A 21431-nucleotide genomic window follows, 5' to 3' on the forward strand; every position below is an offset into this window, starting at 1 on the left:
CAGATATCAATATAGATTAGTACTATTTTCTAAGGAGTTTTAACCAATGTAAGTCAATTGGAACAAAGGTTAAAAAAATAAAGAGATTGCTTTAGCTAGTAAACACTTGATCTTACTGACAAATAGAGACATGCAGCCATAGGCAAAATCAGTTGGAAATTTTTTTTAAGTGTTATAAATGCTAAAAAAAAGTTATAAAAGCTTGTGGAGGAGTATGGTAGAAGAAGAATATGAGCAATATCACCTCATAAAACAATGATCTTCATTGAGTAAATAATAGGTTTCCAGAATGCTTGAGTAGATATTCTATTAAGCTGAATCATTCTAAAGATATTTAAGGATAAAACTAATTCACTTTAAGACATGGATAAGAATTTCACAGGATAGAATGTTTAGATAGTTTGTAGGAAATACTTATGTTAATAAGATCATGGGCCTAAAGGCTCAAAGAAATAGGTATATTTTTAAAAATTACATTCTTTAATTTGTCCCTTTGCCTGTTATTTCTTAGAATGAATTCTTAGTATCTACAGAGTTTTCCATCTCAAGAGGCTCTGATATCATAAGGAATCTCAGTTAATGTCATAGTTCTGAAGGCTGTTTTTCATTCTTCTATAATAGGAACAATCCTATAGATCATAAAATTTGGCTCCACAGGGATTGATACACATCATCCTCTTGCTGACAGCCATAGAAGAGTCACACAGGAAGCATAGGCATGGAAGTGTTGTGATTTTCATTTTTAACACAAACACCCTAATTGATAGATTACAGATCTATATTGATATTTAAGAATATTTTTCATTGTCTATATAGCTTTTAAACATAATATAATTTGCCCATTTGTTCCCTTGACATTATTAATTTTTGTTTCCTTTAAAATCATTATAGTCAATGATGTTATGGGGGTGGGAAGAGAAGGGAATGAATATTAAACATCTAACAAGACACAGATACTATACATTATAAATATTATCTCATTTTAATTCTTACAACAACCCTGTGAGACTTGTTGTTGTTATCATCATCATCATCATCATCATCATCATCATCATCATCATCATCATTTTAAAGTTTAGGGAACTGAGGCAGATAGAGGTTAAATGACTTGCCCAGTGTCACACAGTTGGATTCAAACTCCTATCTCCTGACTCCATTCAAAGTATACTATCTATTGTACCATCTGGTTGCATAGAAAAGGTATTTCCATAGAATTCTGAGGTTTGCAATGTGCTTTAGAAATATTTTCTAATGTAATTAGTATAGCAACCCTATGAGGTCAGTCCTATTGTGACTCCCATTTTAAAGATGATGAAACTGAAGTAGAAGTTAAATGATCTGTCTCAGGTCACATAATGATTAAGTCTCTTTAAGTTGTCTGAATAATAATAAATTTCTTATTATCTCATTTAAATCTGTATCTGTTTATATGTTTTACATATGTTTCATGTATGCAACAAATAGATTTGATGTTTTATTTTTATTCATTCCTCCATTCTCTTTTTATTTGGAAAATCAAATCCATTCACATTTATGTTTACAAATATCAAATTTGAGGATCAGATTTTCTTTCTATTAGATTTCTATATTTGTCTCCTTCTTTTAAATCATCCCTTCATCTATCCCCTTTCTTCACTCTTTCAGATAAGATTGCAGTACTCAGTGCTGACTCTTCCTATCTCTACTTCACTTATACTTTCAATTTCAATTACATTATTTGTAATACTCCTTTCAAAGAAATGCTGTTTTTAATAAAGGACAAATCTGAGGACTTCTGGGGAAAAAATGGTATCCACTTCCAGAGAAAGAATTGTTGAAGTAGAAATGCAGATGAAAACATATGATTCATCACTTGTTTATTTGCATACATGTTTTGGGATTTGTGTTTTATAAGATTATTCGCTTACAAAAATGAATAATATGGAAATATGTTTTGCATAGTAATACATATACAGCCCAGATTGAATTGCTTGTCAGCTTCAGGAGGGAGCAGGGAAAAAGGAAGGGAGACAATATGGATCATATCACTTTGGAAAACTATGTAGAAATCTGTTATGAAAAAATTTTAAAGCAAAGAAATGCTATTTTTATTCCATTCACCTTCCCTGTTCCTTTCCTTTTCTATGATGTATTAGAATCCAATCTCCCATTCTTTTTTTTTTTTAACCTCTACTTTCTAAGTAATAACTCTTAAGATGGAAGGGTAAGGGCTAGGCAAACGGGATTAAATGACTTGCCCAGAGCCACACAGTTAGATTTCTCCTACATGACATTTTATCTCCTGTCTTTGAGTCTTTATATGAACTGTCCTTGGAGAATGCTTACCTTCTCACCTCCACTTCCTGGTTATCCTGACTTTCTTCAAGACTCCATTCAAATCCCACTCTTTGTAGAAGACTCTGTCCTTCCAGCTACTGTTTCCTTTTTCCAATTATTTTCATCTACCTTATCTATATCTTGTGTCTAACCATGTTGTCTCTCCCATTAGAACCTTTTCTCCTTTAAGGAAGGGTCTGTTTTTGCCTTTTTCTATGTCCTCAGCACTTAGCATTATGCCCATCATAGAGTAAGCACTTAATATATGCTTGGTCAGTGATTGACCACCCCTTACCCCTGCCCCAGACACCATGCCTGACACATATTCACCTCTTCACTTCCACACTCTTAGAATCCTGAATATTCTCCAAATTCAGCTCAGGTTCCATCTCTTACTTGAGTCCTTTCCTGAGTTCCCAGGTCCTAGTCTCTCCTGCTTCTCTCTCCTCTCCCAAATAAATTTATATTGAAAGAGAGAGAGAGAGAGAGAGAGAGAGAGAGAGAGAGAGAGAGAGAGAGAGAGAGAGAGAGAATGCCTATTTGGTGTATATTTATTTATTTGTGTATATTTATCTTCCCCCACTAAATGTCATATCCTTTAAGGACAGTACTATTGTTTTGTTTTTTTTTCTGTATCCTAGTTCTTAGCATAGTGCCTGGTATATTGTAGGTACTTAATAATGCTTGTTGAATGAATTAATAAAAATTCCTCTTGTATCTTTGCTCTGAATCATGATGTCTCCATTTTTCCGTTTTCTAATTGCTATCACAGTGGTATAGGTCTTCCTTGTCACTTCCCTGGATATCTCTGGAATCTAACCTCTTTAGCTCTATTTCATAGAGCTACCATATTAATCTTCCATATATCTATGATCGTATCATTAATTTTCTTTCTTTCTTCCTTTCTTTCCCTTACCTTCTGTCTTAGAATCAATACGAAATATTGTATTTCGGCAGAAGAGTGGTTAGGAGTTAGCAATGGGACTTAAATGACTTGCTTAGGGTCACACGGCTAGGAAGTATCTGTGACCAGATTTGAGCCTAGGACCCATCATCTTCAGGCCTGATTCTCTATCCCTTGGGCCAGCTACCTGCTCTGGCAATATTCATTTTCTCGATGGCTTCCCAATATCTACTAAAAATAAACCTAATCCCAGGCCTAGTTGTCAAGAGCACTTTATAATCTAGCTTCATCTTATCTTGTACTTCTTATCTCTATGCTTAAACCAAAACAGACTATTTATCATCCTCATTACAAATACTATATTACCTCTATGCCTTTATCCATAAATTCCTTTGGCATGGAATGCTCTACTCTTCCTCTAACTTCCCCAACCCTTAATAATTTACCTTAGTGAAATCCCATTCATCATTTAATTCTCTCTATGAATGTTATTTCCTCTATGAAGTCTTATCAAACCTCTAAACCTTGACCTTAGGAAAAAAATAATCTCCTTGGATCTTGACTATACTTTGTTTTCATTATTCGAATGAATCTCGAAACATCTAAGGGACTTAGAGCTGGGAGAGATGTTAGAGATAACCTGATATGAAGTCTCTCACTCTATAGATAAGGAAATCAATACCCAGAGAAGATTCAAAGATTTGACTCCCAGTTCTGCCCTCTTTTTGTTACATCACACAGCCTCCTTCCTTTCATTTATCATTCTCTACTTTGTATTAGAGGATTTTGCATATGGGTAATCTACTGCTACTAGTTTGCAGGCTCCATGAGAATAAAAACCAAATCTTATTTCTCTTTCTTATTCTCCCAAAATTCATTACCTTACTTTGTAGTTAGTGGGCATAAATTGAGTTCCATATGAGTATTATAGAATAGGGCTGCCAAAACCAAGATGCTCTGGCATAAAATAATTTGTCTTATCTACGTTGCAGGCTTCACTACACCTATAAAGAGAGCAAAATTAGTTCCCTATATGACAGTGGATGGTGCCAAGTTTAGAAGGGAAAAGATGGACAAAGAATTTCGGACTTAATGGCACCTATGACTACATCATTCCCCTAGTCAACATGGACGCCAGCTTGTGATGCAGCAAGCACCCCAACAGACTGACGGAAAGCAAGAGGAGCCAGGGAAGTCAAAGATCACCACTACCTGCACCATGATTAATAGCAATGCCCCACCTCAAACAACTTGTTTCCAGCTCAGCTCCTGAAGCCATCACTGAGGGGAGAAATCATTACAAAAAAAGGGCCCACTTTGGTCACCGACATCAACAATTGCTGAGCAACTGCACCATCAACAAACAAATCAGCAAGAGAACCCTGGTGTGGCATCACCACCACCTCCACTCCCCCCCAGAACCTCTAGCCCAGCCATCCCATAGGGAAGCAGTTTCTGTAAAGAAAGGAGAGAAAAGGAGAAGGAGAGGGAGAGAAAAGCAGAGAGGAGAGACAAAAAGAGAAGAAAGAGACAGAGAGAATGAATAGGCAGCATGTGCCAGGCAAGACAAACCACCACTACCATCTTGACTACCATCTCCCTTAGATCTTGAAGGAGACAATTCTATATCTTGACCCCAAAGACGTGATTACAGTAATGCGCCATTATCTTGAGAAGTAAATCCTATGGGGATGCATCTTAGCAACTGACTCTGAAGATGCTAGAGTCACAGGTACTGAAGACTCAGAAATGAAAATTCTTATCCCCAAAGTCCTTGGCCCTGTTGAATGGGTCAACATAAAAAACTCATATGATTTTATGGATGGAAATTATATTTAAAAAGAAGCATTGCCGTCTGGTTGGCAGCTGCATTCCAAGGACCACTGTAAGCTTTCTATTTAGCTCACAACTGAAACCTTTCATATATGTTCCCTCCCCCCATTAAATTGTGAGCTCCTTGATAGCAAGATCTGTCTTTCTTTTCTGTTTGTATTTCCAGTGCTTAGCACAGTGCTTTACACCTCACAAGTCCTAGATAAAAGTTATTCATTCATTCATTTGACTGTTAGGCTTTGTAACATGGGCATAGACTTTAGATAATATACCTCCCTTCTGAGTGGATAATTTAGAGGAATGAATTTATGGCCTAGCAAGATCCTAGAAAGTAAAAATATCTGAACCCAGCAGCTTCCTATTCTATTTGTCCTGGCATCAGTAATCAGGAGATTCAGCCTTTAACATATTCAATAGTGTAGACCCAATTATCAGCCAATTCAGTGGCAAAAAAAAAATCCTTTTTCTCAGTTATTACCTAGGGGTTGAATTGAGAAATGAACTTCTGGATTTTTCCTTTCCTGCTATCTAGGGAGATTAGATCAGGGCTGAATGGGGGATTGTAATTTGGAAAGTTCTACACTAGGCACACTGATATCATTAACTTGTTTAATTTACTGTTACCATTTTGATTAATGCCTTTTCCACGTGTATATCTTTGTAAATGACCTTGAATTAAGGGACACAACCAAGGATATAATGAAAAGAGGAGCCAGAGGGAGAAGAGCAAAATAAATGAGTGAGATTTGATTGGATGACACTGACATACCCTCTAAAATAACATGAGAAGGTGATACCACTCAAAAAGGAGTAAGGCCAAGTGGTGTCAGTCAGTTATTCTGAGATCCCAGGACAGAGGCAAAAGGAGCCTGGCAGCCACCCCAGAATGTCCTTTGGTGCTGGGTGACAGGTGTCACAAATAGCTTCACAAAAATTCTAGATGTGAACATTTGTTTTTGCCCTGATGGAAATCAGAGACTTCATTTGCAGCTAACATTATTTTAAGTGGCCAAAATTTTTTTAGGAATTGAGGAAAACGAAAACACCAAAACTTTATGGCATGGTTGCTATTATTGTACTCACTTTCCCTTCATCCCTTGGACTATCACTTAAATGTACAACTGGACCTGGGTGAGTCTTTGTGGATCTGAAAAACAAATCAAGATATTGCATTTTTTTAATAAAAAGAAATACTATGTACAGAGGGAAACTAAAAGTATTATATTAAAATAAATATCTAAAATGCTATATCACAACCCAAAATGCACTTGAGTTTAGCAATCTTCCCTGTTAATCTTTATCAATACCTTAGTACATGTGGGTACAAAATTGGAAGAATCTTAAATCCAAAAAACAGAAAGCCTTATACCTATAATACTGAATATGAACTTGATCCAACTCCATTATAAAGATGGATACTACAAATTTTATTTTCTTTGACATAAATGCTCAATCATTTGTGCATATAAAATATGCTGGTTCCTTTTTCTTATCTACAGAGATCCTCCACAATTTACAATAATAGGAAAGAGGTGATTCTTGGGGCACCAAGACCATGGCAGTAGACAGTAAATTTTGGCAGGTCCTATCAAATTGGCAGGTAAGTGGTTTAGTAGATAAAAGAGTACTGGGCCTGGAGTCAGGAAAACAAGAATTCAAATTGGCCTCAGATACTCATTAGCTGTGGGACCCTGGGTAAGTCACTTAAAATTCTGTTTGTCTTAATCCACTGGAGAAAGAAATGGCAATCTACTCTACTATCTCTGCCAAGAAAGCGCCAAATAGACTGAGAAGAGTCGAAAATTACTGAACAATAGTATCAAGTTGGAAAGAATTTAAGTAATTCCTTGTAATTAATGTCTTAATACTGTCCAGCTAAGTACAAGAGAGCCCATCAGTTTAGAAGTTGATCTCTGAAGAATGTATTTTGCCACCCCCTCTCTGGAAATTGATAAAACTATATACACTAAGAAATAGAGAGATCTCATTTGTCTTGGTGAAAAACATATCATGTTGGCAAAATCATGGACTTTTTGAAATAGTCAAAGACCTAAAGAAATGGGAACAGTTTTTATTACTATTTGATTCCCAGGACAAATTTGAAAAAAACTGATTATAGATCTACTAGCTCAGATATTCTTAACATAGAGACAATAAACTTTTAAAAAATAGCAATTGTATAATATGTTTCTTTTTTATTCTATTTTATTTTATACATTAAAATACATTATTCTGAGAAAGCATTCATAGTCTTCACCCATCTCCCAAAGGGGTCCATGATAAAAAATGGCCAAGAACTCTAATGCATTGTTCCATATATCCATAATCTCTTTAATTTCTTCCTTATATTCTCTCCTTTCTATATTTTTGCTTTCATCATTTTTCTTAATGATTTTTTATATAGGCCAGGTAAGTAAAGTCAATGAGGATTTAAAAAGCACTTATGTGCTAGACAGTTTGCTATGTGACAGGGATACAAAACAAGGTTAATACAGTTCTGGCCCTCGAGGAGCTCACAATCTAATGGGAAAGACAACATATGAACAGGTATGTATAAATAGATACAGCTGATTCAGATATGATTAAAAGGTTCAATTGATCAAATTTACTATGAATTCTTTATATAGCTTCATTATATCATATACAGTTCTCTCATAATCATAATGACACATCATTAACACATTTCTTTGGACGTCTTATTAATCAGTCTGTATGTGGGTCCTCATTCTGTTTTCATTGCTGGACTTGCCCCTTTACATTATTCCCTTTTCTAAGCGTTGGGAAGGTTCTAACTTTGGAAAACACTAATAGTATCAAATTTGAAAAAGTATTTTCAAAAAAGTTCATTAATTTTATGACTTTACCTGTGTTTTCATCCCTGGGAGACCTCAGCAAGTATAGTATAGTCTCATTTACTACTGTATTCACATGACATGGTTCCAGAATTTCTATGGCTTTTGGACAACTCCTAAATATGTTTCTGGGTTAGAAATGGTTATTGTTGTACTAAAGTGCATTTAGTCATCTTTGAAATCTGATGGCAACTAACTTTCATCCTGAAGCCAACATTTCCACATTTCTAGAGATAGCCTAGATCCATAGTCCAGCTGGCTTAGCAGGAAGTCCCTCTTATTTTGACCTTGCAATTCTAGTTTTAGGAACTGGGTTTTTGCCTTTTGTTTACTGTGATCATCATATCCTGCTTTATATCCTAGTTCTAGTAACTAAGTTCCTGAACTCTTCCCCCACACCCCCAACCCCAGTGCTGTGCCCTACATATTTCTTCCTCTGGGACAAGAGATATGACTTATTTATGTCAGGACTTTCAGGCAATGGAGCCCCACTCCTATGGCCATGTTTGCACAATAAGAGCTGTTTTGTTACAATCACCTACCTGCCTGAATCATTCTTTACTGCCTGCTACCATAACCTAATGTGTTTTTTGTGACCTTTTGCCATCCAACTTTTATTGTTTTGACCAGTTTCTCACAAATCTCTGACCTGGCCTATTAACCTCACCTCTATATTAACATATGTCATCAATAGAGATGAGTTTCATTGTCTGCCATAACCAGCAGGAGTCCAGATATAAAGCTTCTTGCCATCTAGTCTCCTAGATGAACTGGCAACCAGGACACCTAGCTTCCTGATAAGCCCAGGAACAGAGACCCAGAGGCTATGCTTCCTACTTTCTCCTGCTCAAGGGGGAAAATTAACATTCTAACTGGGGTTGACAACAAAGTTCCCCTTGTTACAAGGAAGGGTATATAAATATACTGTCCAATATCTAACAGACTCTCTCCTATCACTTTTCAAAGCTCTGTGGTTCAGAGTCCCAAACTACTTATATAACAATTGCTTTCCCTGATAAAACTCCCTATTCCTTCATCCCTACCACTTCTTCCCTACTTTTTTCAAATCCTAATTCAACTCTATCTTTGCCATTATATATCCTGCAACCACTAATGTATTGTCAAAAATTATCCTTAATGGGCCTTAACCTCTCACAACCTCATTTTCTTGCAGTCATGGATACCTGACTCACCAAAGACTCTTGCTACCTTGTCCTGTACAGACTAGGGTTTCCCTCATGCCCTATCTGCCCTACAACATTAGATAAAGGGAAAGAATAGGCATACTTCTTCCTCCTTTCTGTCATTTTTAGACCCTTTCCATTGTTACTATCACTCAACAACCTCTCCTCCTATGAGGCTTACTACATCTAGATATATCACCCTCTGTGGATGCTGGTGGAAAACATCAACAAGCCTCTGGATGGGTTCTCTTTTCTATCTGCCCACCTCCCCCCAAATACCAATACTTCCTAATTCATTAATCTCCACAATTCTTAGGGAGTTGCCTGGGGCACAGAGGAAGTTAAATGACTTGCCCATGAGTTAAATATTCAGGATATTTCAGAAAAAAGGGTTTGAAGCCAGCTCTTTTTGATCCCAAAGCTGCCTGGCATTCCATTATGCCACACTATCTGCCTTGGTTTTTAACATTCTAAAAAATGTGACTCAGAAATCAGAAAGATGGCTTGTCTTATTCTTTAAACTAGAGAGGAAAAGAGAAGAAATTGTAAAGGCAGGAGAGTTTATAGGATCAAAGTGTCATAGGAGCTTAAGGAATCATTGAGAAGACCTAGTTCAATCTCTTATTTTATAGATAAGGAAACTGAGGCTATGAGAGGGACATAACATGGTATTCAATATTCCATAGCTACTTAGTGACCAGTGTAAAAGGGAATTCTTGTTTCTCTTTGAGTTCACACTTGTGAAAAAAGAATCCTTTGTTCTCTTTGCCTAGTCAGAGTTAACACTTTGGTTGGCAATAACTTTAAATAAACACAAGCTTGAACTAGATGGGAGAAGCTTGAAAACCACTTAGTGAGTTCACACTTTACTTGATGCTAGTAGAGAAGAAGAGTTCACACACAGAAAGGTGTGAATCCAAAGGTGACAACTCAGACAATTTGGAAACTGTGAATGGCCCCCATGAAAAGGGGCAGGAATAGGAAACCACTATAAAAACAGGCAGTCTGGTGAAAGACGCTAGTAGAGAGTGAACTCCAAGAAAAGAATCACTCCAAGAAGGAAGTCGGCTTCAAGAAGAAGGTCGGCTCAAAGAAGAAATTAGGCCTCAGGAGTCACTTTCAGCTCCAGTCATTGTCTTGGGTGAGAGGATAGCTGGTTTTCCCTTCCTGTCTTCTGGAGATAGTTTAATTCTGATTGAAGGTTAGCAAGTCCTGGCTGAGCCAAACACTGGAACAATATTTAGTTAGATAGGTTAATGTCTTTTCTATCCTTTTGTATTTTCACTATTTCTACCTCTTTTATAATAAAAGATTTATAATTTTCATGTATTTAGCAAACCATTAATTTTAACACACCAGTATGGGATTAGAATATAGGTTTCCTGGGTCCTACATTAATGCATTTATACTGTACCAAGTTTCATTTCCTTGTTTATTTTTTAAAGGGAAGAAGATGTTAGAAGGAAGAATACATTTTATAAGTGATGGTGAAACAAAGGATAAATTAAGATTGTGGTGTGCAGGGGTCATGCTGCAGCCTCCAAGATAAGAGATGGATATTTGGAAGACATTTGCATAAAGATAACAATTCAAGTCCTGAAGTTGGTAAGATCACTAAAAGAATAGATAGGTCAAAAAATAGAACTCAGGACAGAGTCACAAGGTATATACATGCTATATGTATCTATAGCATAGAGTTGGGACACAAATGCTGACCCAGTAAAAAAAAGACTGAAAAGTAACAGGTAGGAAAACCATGAGAGAAGAGTATCAGAAAAACTGAGGGGGGAGAGAATCCAGGAGGAGATAGTAATCATTAAGATCAAATTCTGAAGAAAGGGTAGGGAGGATGAGGACTGTGGACAGGTCATTGAATTTGAGCAGTTAAAAAACCACTGTTAACTTCTTTGCAGAGAGCTGTTTAAGTTATAAAAAGAGATCAGAAGCCAGACTGAAGGTGTTTAAGAAATTAACGGTTTGCAGAAACACAAATGACAAACTCAATGGCCTTTTCTCAGTCCTTATCCTTCTTAACTAATCTGCAGCATTTGACACTGATGATTCCACCCACCTTCTGGATTCTCTTTTCCCTCAGCTTTTCTGACACTCCTCTCTCCTGGTTCTGACTCTATCCTCTGATTGTTTCTTCTCAAGTTACTTTTGTTGATTATAATAGAATGAGAAGTAGAAGGGATGATTGTAGATAGTTTCTTGTATTGCTATAAGAGGAAGGAAAGATATAAGATCACAGCTTGAAGGGATGTCAGGATCAAGTTAAGGGCAGGGGGTTTTGTTGTTGTTTAAAGGAAGAAGAGGTATATAACAAATGGATAATAAAAAATTGAAGATTAGAGATAGGGAAATGTAGGAAACAAATTTCTAGATGACACAGAAAGGCATAGACTCAAGGACACAATGCCTTAGCAAGGAGAAGGGTCATTTCTTCCTTGGCTAGGGAAACAAAGAAGGAGATGAGAAATTATGTTGAGATGATTTAAGATTTATAATTAGAAAGAAAAGAGTTCATAACAGATTGTCTCATATTATACCGAGAAAACCAAGGGCAAGTTTTCTGCTGAGATGAAAAGGAGTGTGAGGAATAGTCAGGATGGCTTGAGGATAAAAGTGAAGGTTTGGAACTGATATTTGGGGAATATGATAAAAAATTAACTAGAAAGCAGTGAAAGGTTTGCTTTGCCATATAATTGAGGTTAATAGATTTGTTATAGAGCCAGTCGACGTTATTGTTCAACTTCCTCTAGCATTGTTCAGTAGCATGGAAGTAGGAGTGGAGAAGGTGGATGGTAGAATGGATAATAGAGCAAGTATTTACTAAACACTCTATATTCCAGGCACTGTGCTAAGCATTTTACAAATATATTTTCATTTGTTACTTACAACAACCCTGTGAGATAGCTGCTATTATTATCCTAATGTTTATAGTTGAGGAAATTGAGGCTGAAAAATGTTAATTGACTTGCCCAGGGTCATACATTCAGGAAGCAGCTAAGGCTGGAAATGAATTCAGATCTTCCTGGCTCTAGACACAGTTATTTATCCACTGTTAACCTAGCCACCTGGTCCAATAGGTCATGATGTGTTTTCACCATTTTTCCCAATAGTAAAGATGCTTTCATAGATGCTGAAGAATCTTGGAAAGTTAAAATTGACATAAAAATCAAGTTTCATTGTAATTAAAATATTGTGTTTGGATCAATTCTACTGGAGACATGATATCAGTGTTGAAATATCTGAAGGCTGTCACATGGGGAAAGGATTTAATTTGGCATGAATTACACTTATCCTGAGACTTCATTGCACTATTGAAGCTATTTTTTTCTGCCAAGGACTCTAAGTCATAACAAATATACCTGAGTTACATTCATGGGCTTAGTCTTTAAAGGGGGCTTATCATTAAATAGGGAAAGCTTGAGAATGAGAATGGATAGAAAAATTCAGAAAGAGATTATGAAAGTGTATGGACTTATTCCCTGAAGAGAGGCTTATACATCTGTATAGACCCCCAGGGGAGCAACATGGAACTCCAAGGTATATTGTGCATATTTTTGCAACAGAGAAAATTTTTTTAAAAAAGGAGGCATCATCATTATTATGTCTCCTGACTCTTGTTCTAGACTGGGTTGATTTAAAGACTGCTGAGTAGAGATGGTTTGATTTATTGGCTGCTTTTCTGTGACTGATTGAACTTTAGGCTGCTGTGCTGTTACTGAATGGTCTTTCTGTTGCTGCATTGTGACTGGGTCTTGTCACTGAGGCATATCCTTAGCTGACTTGATATATGTGAAATGGAACCATGGATCCCTCCCCTTAATTTTAATTGCACTAGGGGTTACTAGAATTGTTTGGGATGGACCATGCCACTTAGGTTCCAATACAGATTTCCTATTAAAATTTCTGATGAATACATAATCACCTGATTGGAAGTTGTGCAGTTTAAAATCAAAGGTTACTCTTTGTTGTATTAACGCCAACCTGTGAAGTTGATTCAAGCATTCTTTGAGCAACTTAATATATTCATAGAGTTTGCATTCCATACCAAGATGTGATAGGTTATAGATACTCTGAGGTGACTTCCCATGCCATGGTGGTTGTCCATACAGCATCTCAAAAAAGTGATAAACGAATAATGTTGTTGGGCTGGCATCTAAGATGGAATAATGCCAAAGGTAATGCATCTCACCATTTTAAATGCAATTCAGCGCAAATCTTCGCAACCAAAGTCTTCAGAGATTTATTGAGACATTCAACTTGGTCGTTGGACTGCAGTTGGTATACCAAGTGTAAATGCTGTTTTATCCCTAGGGTTTCATATACATTGGCCAAAATATGGTGTGCAAAGTGTGAACCACCATCAGAAGCAATTTGTAGTGGTATGGCGAACCTTGGAATTAGTTCCTTTAGCAGGATCTTCACTACAAAAGTTGCTGTATTGCGTCTGGCTGGGAAAGCTTCTGGCCACTTAGTTAACCTGCCCACAATTACTAATGCATACCAGTAGCCCTGATACCTAGGCATGGTTATATAATCAATCTGTATGCACTCAAAAGGTGTATAGGCTAGTTGTTTGCCTCCTAAGCTATGCACTTTGGTAATAGCTTGCTTGTATTGCATACAGATTGTTCACCTCTGGCAAACTCTCATTGTACATTCAGTGATTCATCTTGCAACCCAATTTTTCTGTATGGAGTCCGTCAACCCCAAAGTCCCATAATGCCCTTTCTGATATGAGGCATTGCAGAAAGTATAGTACAGGGATTTTGGCAAAATAGGTTTTCCATTTGCTACCAGCCAAACACCTTTAGCTAAGTATGCACCAAGGTGTTTCTTCCAATCCTTCACGTCCTTTGGTGAGTAGGCATTTTTCAGATCAACTTCATCTACCAAAGACAAGTTCAGGACTGAAATTGGTCCATACCTTACCCCAAATTTGGCTCTAATATCTGCCCTTCTATTCCCTGATTTTATTGGCCCTTGAATCTTACTATGGCCTTTGCAATGAATTACAGATCAATTGGGATCTCAATTGGAGTGCCTGCAATAGCTCATTGATGATATTGCCATACGCCATCTGCTTGCCATTGGAAGTTATAATGCCACGATTTTTCCAGAGTTCCCCAGGATGATGCACTACTTCACAAGCATATTTAGAGTCTGTAAAAATATTCACTCTCTTGTTCTTAGCCTATTGGAGATCATGTGTCAATCCCAGTAACTCTGCCCCTTGAGAGCTCATTGTAGATGGAAGAGATGAGTACCAAAGGGTTTCAGTGGCTGAAACTACTGCTGCACCGGTAAACTGCTGTCCATCTGCCATGTAAGACAACCCATCTGTGAAGAGTGTCAATTCGGGATTATCCATGGGTATATCATATAAGTCTTCCTTAGTCTTGTCAAGTGCATCTTCACAGTTGTGTAGACTTTCACCTTCTAAAGGCAGATCAGGAATCAGAGTTGCTGGATTTAAATTTTTGCACTGGTGAAATGTGATGTTTTCATTAGCTAACGGGATTGCTTGGTATTGTGATAACCTTTGGGAAGTGAAAGCTTGGAGAGTAGTATTCCTGGATTTAAATTTTTGCATTGGTGAAATGTGATGTTTTCATTAGCTAACGGGAATGCTTGGTATTGTGATAACCTTTGGGAAGTGAAAGCTTGGAGAGTAGTATTCCTGAGTGTCAATTCCACTTGATGTGAGGAAAATACTCTCAGCTCACCCCCTAATACCAAGGAAGCAGATTTTCTCACCATGATGGCTACAGCACTAATAGCTCTTAAACAACTTGGCATTCCACAGATGACTGGATCTAGCTTTGAGCTATAATATGCAATGGGTCTGAGGGTATTCCCGAATTATTGTGTGAGAACACCGGAGGCTATCTCTTTGTCTTCATGAACATAGAGTAGAAACGGTTTGTCATGATTAGAGATGTCTAGGGCCAGTGCTGATAGAGTTAGCGCCTTGAGCTTTTCAAAGGCATGGATATGCTCCTTGTTCAATTTCAATGGCTCTGAGACTTTTTTCCTGGTTAGCTCTATCAGAGGTTTAGCAATGATCATAACCTGGAATCCAGTTTCTACAGAAGCTCATTACTCCAATAATTGCCCTGAGCTGCCTCTAGGTCTTTGGCAAGCTCAACTTCTGTATGTCCTGGGTTCTCTTCTGGGAAATACTCCTTGTGCCCTTTTCTAAGATGAACCCCAATTCTCCACATGGAGTTTTGGTTTCAACACCTTATGACCCCGTTTGCCTAGTTCTTTGAGCATGTGTACTCTGTCCCTTTGGCAAATGGAAGCCGGTGGTGACATTAGCAGGAAGTCATTCACATAATGGACTATCTTCAAAAATGATTGACTCCAGGTCTCTCTGTAAGATTTGGCAAAAGACAGCTGCCAAATCTACATATCCCTGTGGAAGCCTTGTCCACAAAATGGATTTGCCTTGCCAAAAGAAGGTGAACAGCTGTTGGCTGTGTCTGTGCAGGGGAACAGAAAAGTAGGTTGAACAGAATCTATGATGGTAAACCAAGCAGCTGTATTTGGTATAGCTGTAATGATTTGAGATGGACTAGAAACCACTGCATAAGTCTTCTTAACATGGTTGTTTACAGCTCTCAGATCTTGTACCAATCGCCATTGAGTCTGCCCATCAGGAGTCAATTTTGCTTTCTTCACAGGCATAATAGGGCTGTTATACTGTGAGAAGTCATATCTTAAGATTCCTTGGTCTAATAGACTCTCTATGATGGGATTCACACCTCCGATAGCATCCTTGCTCAATTTAAACTGAGGAATTCATGGTGGTAGTCCCTCCTTGGCCTCTATTCTCACAGGCTCAGCAGATAGGATTCTGCCAATGTCATTTGAATTCCTAGCCCATACATGATCTGGAATGTCATCAGGAAGCTGATATTTACTGTTATCATGGTGGTAAATTGGTTCCTCGTTGCATGGGTCTAAAAACAGAATAGGGTGATGTTTCAGGGATCTCTTAGGTAGAGAGAGGTAGATCTTCCCATCTGGTTGGCATTGGATGGTAGCTGCTAATTTACATAAAAGATCCCTCCCAATGAGATTGGAAGGACATGATGGCACTAACAGGAAAGTATGGTCAACTGTGAGAGGGCCTAGTTTTACCATTTTGGTTTTAAGCTTTGGGACTTGTGTTAGTCCCGAAGCACCCCTCACCCTCAAACTTCCCTGATACTTGCATCCTTCCAGAGCCCTTTTGAGAACAGAACACATAGCCCCAGTGTCCAAAAGTGCATCATAGACCACCCATCCAATTTCCATGCAAATCAGAAGTTCCTTGGGGCTATTGGACTTGATTGGGACTAGAGGTAATAGGGAATCCTCAGTAGATAGTGTTCATTGATTTTGGATCCAGTCTTGCGTATGGTCTTGAAAAAGTACTCCATCATGTCTTGTGCCAGCATTTTCAGTCAAAACAGAAGCCTCTGCAACTGCCCTGGAATCTCTGTCACTGGGAGAGTTCAAATAGAATGGTGAGTTAGAGAGCTGACAGCCTCTCTCACTCAGACCAAGTCTGTGAGTAACCATGGTTACTGAGCTGCCTTCAGTGAACCTCACGGAATTTTCATGTTGATGCTGGCTAGGGGCTAAAAAGGTGGAGTTTTGGGGGCAGCTGGGTAGTTCAGTGGATTGAGAGCAGGGCCTAGAGACAGGGGGTCCTAGGTTCAAATCTGGCCTCAGACACTTCCCAGCTGTGTGACCCTGGGCAAGTCACTTGACCCCCATTGCCTACCCTTACCACTCTTCCACCTATAAGTCAATACACAGAAGTTAAGGGTTTAAAATAATAAAAAAAAAAAAAAGTAAAAAGGTGGAGTTTTCACTACTGTGTTCTCCCACTCTGGTGTTTTGAGCTTGACAGTCTTCAAGACTAGGAGTTTCCCTTTCACGTGTGTCAGATTGTGGAAGACAGACATTATTTACTCACTTCCACACTTCTGGGTTATTTTCTCCTAACTCAAAGATTGTCTGGAGTTCACTATCCAGCCCTGGTGCCTGAGTGATTGACATTGGTTCTCTGTTAACTTCAGTTACTGAGCAGTTCTCAATGATACTGAACTCTTCAGCTACTTGAGATGACAAATCATGAGTCTTTCTCACCCAAGGTTTAGGAATGAATTAATCAGCTAGGGGATTCAGAAAGGTAACTGAAAGCTCCCCTATGTTACTCTCATCACTCAGTAACACAGTATCCTGCTCTGTAAAACTCAAGCCTCTCTCAAGATTCTGTGAAGTTGTTTCTCTAGCTATCTCAGCATTCTTTGTGTCTAAAGAGAATGGTGTAGCACATTGGGACACAACTCCTATAGGGTTACAGATGATATCCCTGTCTGAATACATTGTAAATCCCTACTGTTTTCTTCTTTATCCAAGCTATTTATTTGTTTTAAACTTGTAATAAAGACAGGAGTTTGAGATTTTGATGACTCCAAACAGGATTGCAATGCTTCCGCAGGCAAGTCACTGCAAATTCCTACATGTCCTTTTCACTTCACATCCAATCCTATTGAGGTGGAATGTGTAAGCTGACCCCTTTTATAGTCATCCTCTGCTGTCCCATAAATCTCTTTTCGCTTTTGCATTATGTCTACCCATTCTTGGTCTTCTGCAACAGAAATGTTATTGTTTTCTGTGCAGCTTGCAAAAGACATATGCTGTCCCTTGCCCGGTCCATTAGAAACATCAATCATGCCTACATCCATGTCAGAAACTTTGTATACGGCTTTATCAATCAACATTAGGGCCTGGCTTCATAAGTTTTTCAGAATCTCCCCTTCCTTTAAATATTGTTCCATCTGGCCTAGGGATAGAGTCTGACTGAATTTCTTGCAGGTGTGTTCACAGCATTGATCACTATGTTTAGGACCCTCTACTCTCCCAGACTTAGTAGACCATCTTAAATTGTAATAAGTCTTTCTAGGACTGCCATTCCTTTTGGTCAGGGCTGCTGTTTTTGCCCTTCCCAAAGTTTATTTGTTGTTTGTAATGGCAGTTCCTTACAAGGTGACCTACAGATCCACAAAGAAAACATAGCCTAGATGAAGTTTTGTTCCTAAGACTACTTGGCTGTCTAGACTGACTATGCCCTCTACTGGCCTGGAGAGCGAAGTTTTTAATTTCCTTATCTTTTTTGGCCTGCTTAAGTTGTTTCTTGAGGTCAGCGATGACTGCATCCTTGTCAGAGTCAGACTGTCTAACACCCATTAGCTCTTTAGCCCTAGAATCATGAATGTAGGAAGCATGTATGTCTTCAAGGGATAGGGTTTCCCATTGAGAGCAGTTCTGCCTAAAGTAATGCTGAATAGGCATGAGTGCACCCTTAACGAACTGTCTCCGAATATGGTCCACAGTCTTGGGTGCCTGAATGTCTCTGAGGCCTAGAACCATCTCTGCCTCTTCAATTAATTTGTTGAGAAAATTGCTGGGCTGTTTGTCTTCCCCCGCCTCAGTTTCCCAAATTTAGAGCACGAGTTAGGGCATTTGGCATGTAAACACATGGCCTCTAGTAGATCAGTCCGGCATTGCAACAGGTATTTCATATTTGCATGGGATGTTAGTCTGAGATCCTGATGTATAGTTGGCCAAGCTGTTAGGTTTGGGTTGGTCCTAGTCTCGTTGAGGAATTTGTCCTTCTCAGAAGGTGAAAAGAACTCCCCCAACAAAAATTCCATGTCTGCAAAGCTAGGATTGAAAAGAGTGAATGCTCTCTTCATTTCTTTGATAGACTTGAATGGGTTCAGGTAGAACTTAGGAAAAAGGCACCTGAGCACCTCCAGATCATTTGGAGTGAAGGCTTTGTAGGATATGACATGCAAAATCCCCCCTTCCAGTTGTAAAATTGTTCTGTTCACGACTGGGAGAACAGAAACATTGGTCTTTGTTTCTATTGCCTTGTCCTCAGTAGTTCTAGACACTAAACCTGCGCCTGTACCCATTTGTTTTGTTTCAATGATTTCCAGATGGAGGATGGTATGCTCATCCAACTGTCTCCCTTCGTAGATCTGTTTGACTGCTTGGACCAACAGCCTAACTTTCTCTGTGAGTTCTCTAATCAATGAATTGTTTCTATTAATAGCAGCAGCAGTACTTGGATTAGTTGTTCTCATAAATTCCCAGACATGCTCACAGACTTTTTTAAATGCCTTAAGACCTTGGAAAGTAGCAAAACAAATAGCAGCCATGGTGGGTAGGAAACAGACAAACTCAGCAAGAGTAACAGAAAACTAGCAGTAATCATCATAAACAAAAAGCATTTTAAGTAAAAATTGAGGGAACTTATGAAACCAAAATTGGTAGGCTCCCTGCATCACCGTCCAGAGAAGCAAAGAAAAACTGGCAATAATAAAAGCCATCCTAGCTACAGCCATCTTTGTAGGTGTTAATTGCTTAAAACAAAGTAGGTGTTGACCTAGCTGTTCTCGCCAAACTGTAATGTAGGGGGCTGGCTGCCATGCAGGTGAAGTGTAAAGGATGGAATTAGGCCAAGCCCCCCAGGGCCCTAGGCTGGAGTAGAGAGTGGTATATGTTCCAGGAGCCCTGGACCCAAACTGGCAGAGAGATGGTTGAATTCACTCACTAGCAAAGCCTTGCCCCTTTGAGCTCAGGATTCTATGGGCAAGCCCTGAGAAATGGAAGTAATCCTATTGGACAATAGGAGAGGTCAAGCAGGAAGGAGTTTGGCACTTCCTGGATCTACTGCTTAATGGAGTTTGCCAGCTATAGCCTATAGAACGTTCAGACAAGTGACATTTACTTGGTCTTTGGTTAAGGTAAGGCAATGATTTCAAGATCTTTAAGCTTATAGGACAAAGGGGCTTATTGGTGATAAATTGAATTAGGTAAGAGGGATTGGTAAGTCGGTAAAGTAAGCTAAGATCTTGAGATGACTAACTTAAATTAACTACTCTAAGAAATACTGAAGGTCTTCTTATGATGCAAAAGGAAAGAAGGCCTTGGGTAGACTTAACTCTGTTATGCTTGGTTGCTGATCCAAGGCTGTGAAGCCCTGGGCCAGATGATGATGTCTTGAGGATAGAAATAGACTCTTGTTTCCTATAGGGGTTGTTGGGTTTGTCAAAGAGCTGTTGGTATTTGGCTAGCAATGGTAGTTGTGCCTACCTGCCTAAGGAAATCTAAACCCAAACCACCCTGGGGCCCAGTTCCACATTCCCTCTCCCTCAGTTCAGCCCAGAAGAAGTAGAAGAACAACTGAACACAGGGGTCTGGGACTCTTCTTTTATACCTTCACTTCAAACTGCCATCCTGGCACCCACCTGGGTCTCATGCCAGGTTCTGAGTTCTAAATGGGCAACTGCCAGCTTACACCCATGAAAGCATGGTTGCAAGGTTTTATACACTACAAGAGAAAATTTTTAAAAAAGGAGGCATCATCAAAAATTAATACAGAAAGAAAGCTAGAACCATGACTTAATAGAATTGTGATGGTGAAGAAGGATCATCACAAGGAGCCATTTTATGGACCTCGCCATCCCTTCACTACTACCATGAATCACGTGGAATATATCCTAAGAGAGGCTCATGAGAGACCTACCAGAGCAAAGGGGGTGGGGAGTTAACTATCAAACCACCTCATATTGTTTTTTATTTACAAGAGGATCTCGACCAGGACACTCTTCTAAGTAGGGAGGAATATATAGAATCCTAAGTGAGGTGGGGTTTTTGGGGTGTGTGTGTGTGTGTGTGTGTGTGTGTGTGTGTGTGTGTGTGTTTAAGTCTGCTTGAATTCCTACAAACTCTGAATTCATTTCCTTTTCAAGGTGAACTCTTTAGGTTGGAAGGACTACATAGGTCCCTGGGAAAGGCAAAAGTCTGTTCTGTGCTCTTTGATGTGTAAATAAAATTTGCTCTTTGATGTGTAAATAAAATTTTGTCTTACTCTAAGTGGCTGCAGGTGGGAATTAAGAGTCTTCCTAGACAGTGCCAAATTCTGACATTCCCAGGGAAAACTCTGGGTGGTTTTTAAGTCAGAGTATTATAATTGAGAAGCCTTGACAATTAAACCCCATCCACGTGAGTTCTGATTTTAGTAATCAGTAAGTCATAGGTTATACTTACAAAGTACTTTATATACAATATCTTATTCACAATAATAATATTAGGTAGATAGTGAAAGGTATGATTAAGAAAACTGAGGCTCCCATTTTGTCCAAGGGCACAAACATGTCAAAAGGATAATTTGAAACAAAGTCTCTCCTGACTCCCCCTCTAGCACTATTTCCAATTTGACATTTTTTCCTTCTGCAATGGGTGACAGAGAAGCAGATTTAGAAC

General features: G+C 38.6%; 1 protein-coding gene across 3 annotated transcripts in view; it reads right to left on the bottom strand.

The window, feature by feature from the left end:
* STXBP5L (syntaxin binding protein 5L) overlaps positions 1-21431 on the bottom strand; it is a 437905-nt gene that overhangs the window by 224196 nt on the left and 192278 nt on the right. For all 3 annotated transcript variants that reach the window (XM_044670068.1, XM_044670069.1, XM_044670067.1), the window contains exon 6: positions 6137-6200. In XM_044670068.1, coding sequence (XP_044526003.1) covers positions 6137-6200 — 64 coding nt within the window. The remainder of the gene's footprint in view (positions 1-6136; positions 6201-21431) is intronic.

The sequence above is a fragment of the Gracilinanus agilis genome, chromosome 3 (genome assembly GCF_016433145.1).
Source record: "Gracilinanus agilis isolate LMUSP501 chromosome 3, AgileGrace, whole genome shotgun sequence".
Taxonomy (NCBI): Eukaryota; Metazoa; Chordata; class Mammalia; order Didelphimorphia; family Didelphidae; genus Gracilinanus; species Gracilinanus agilis.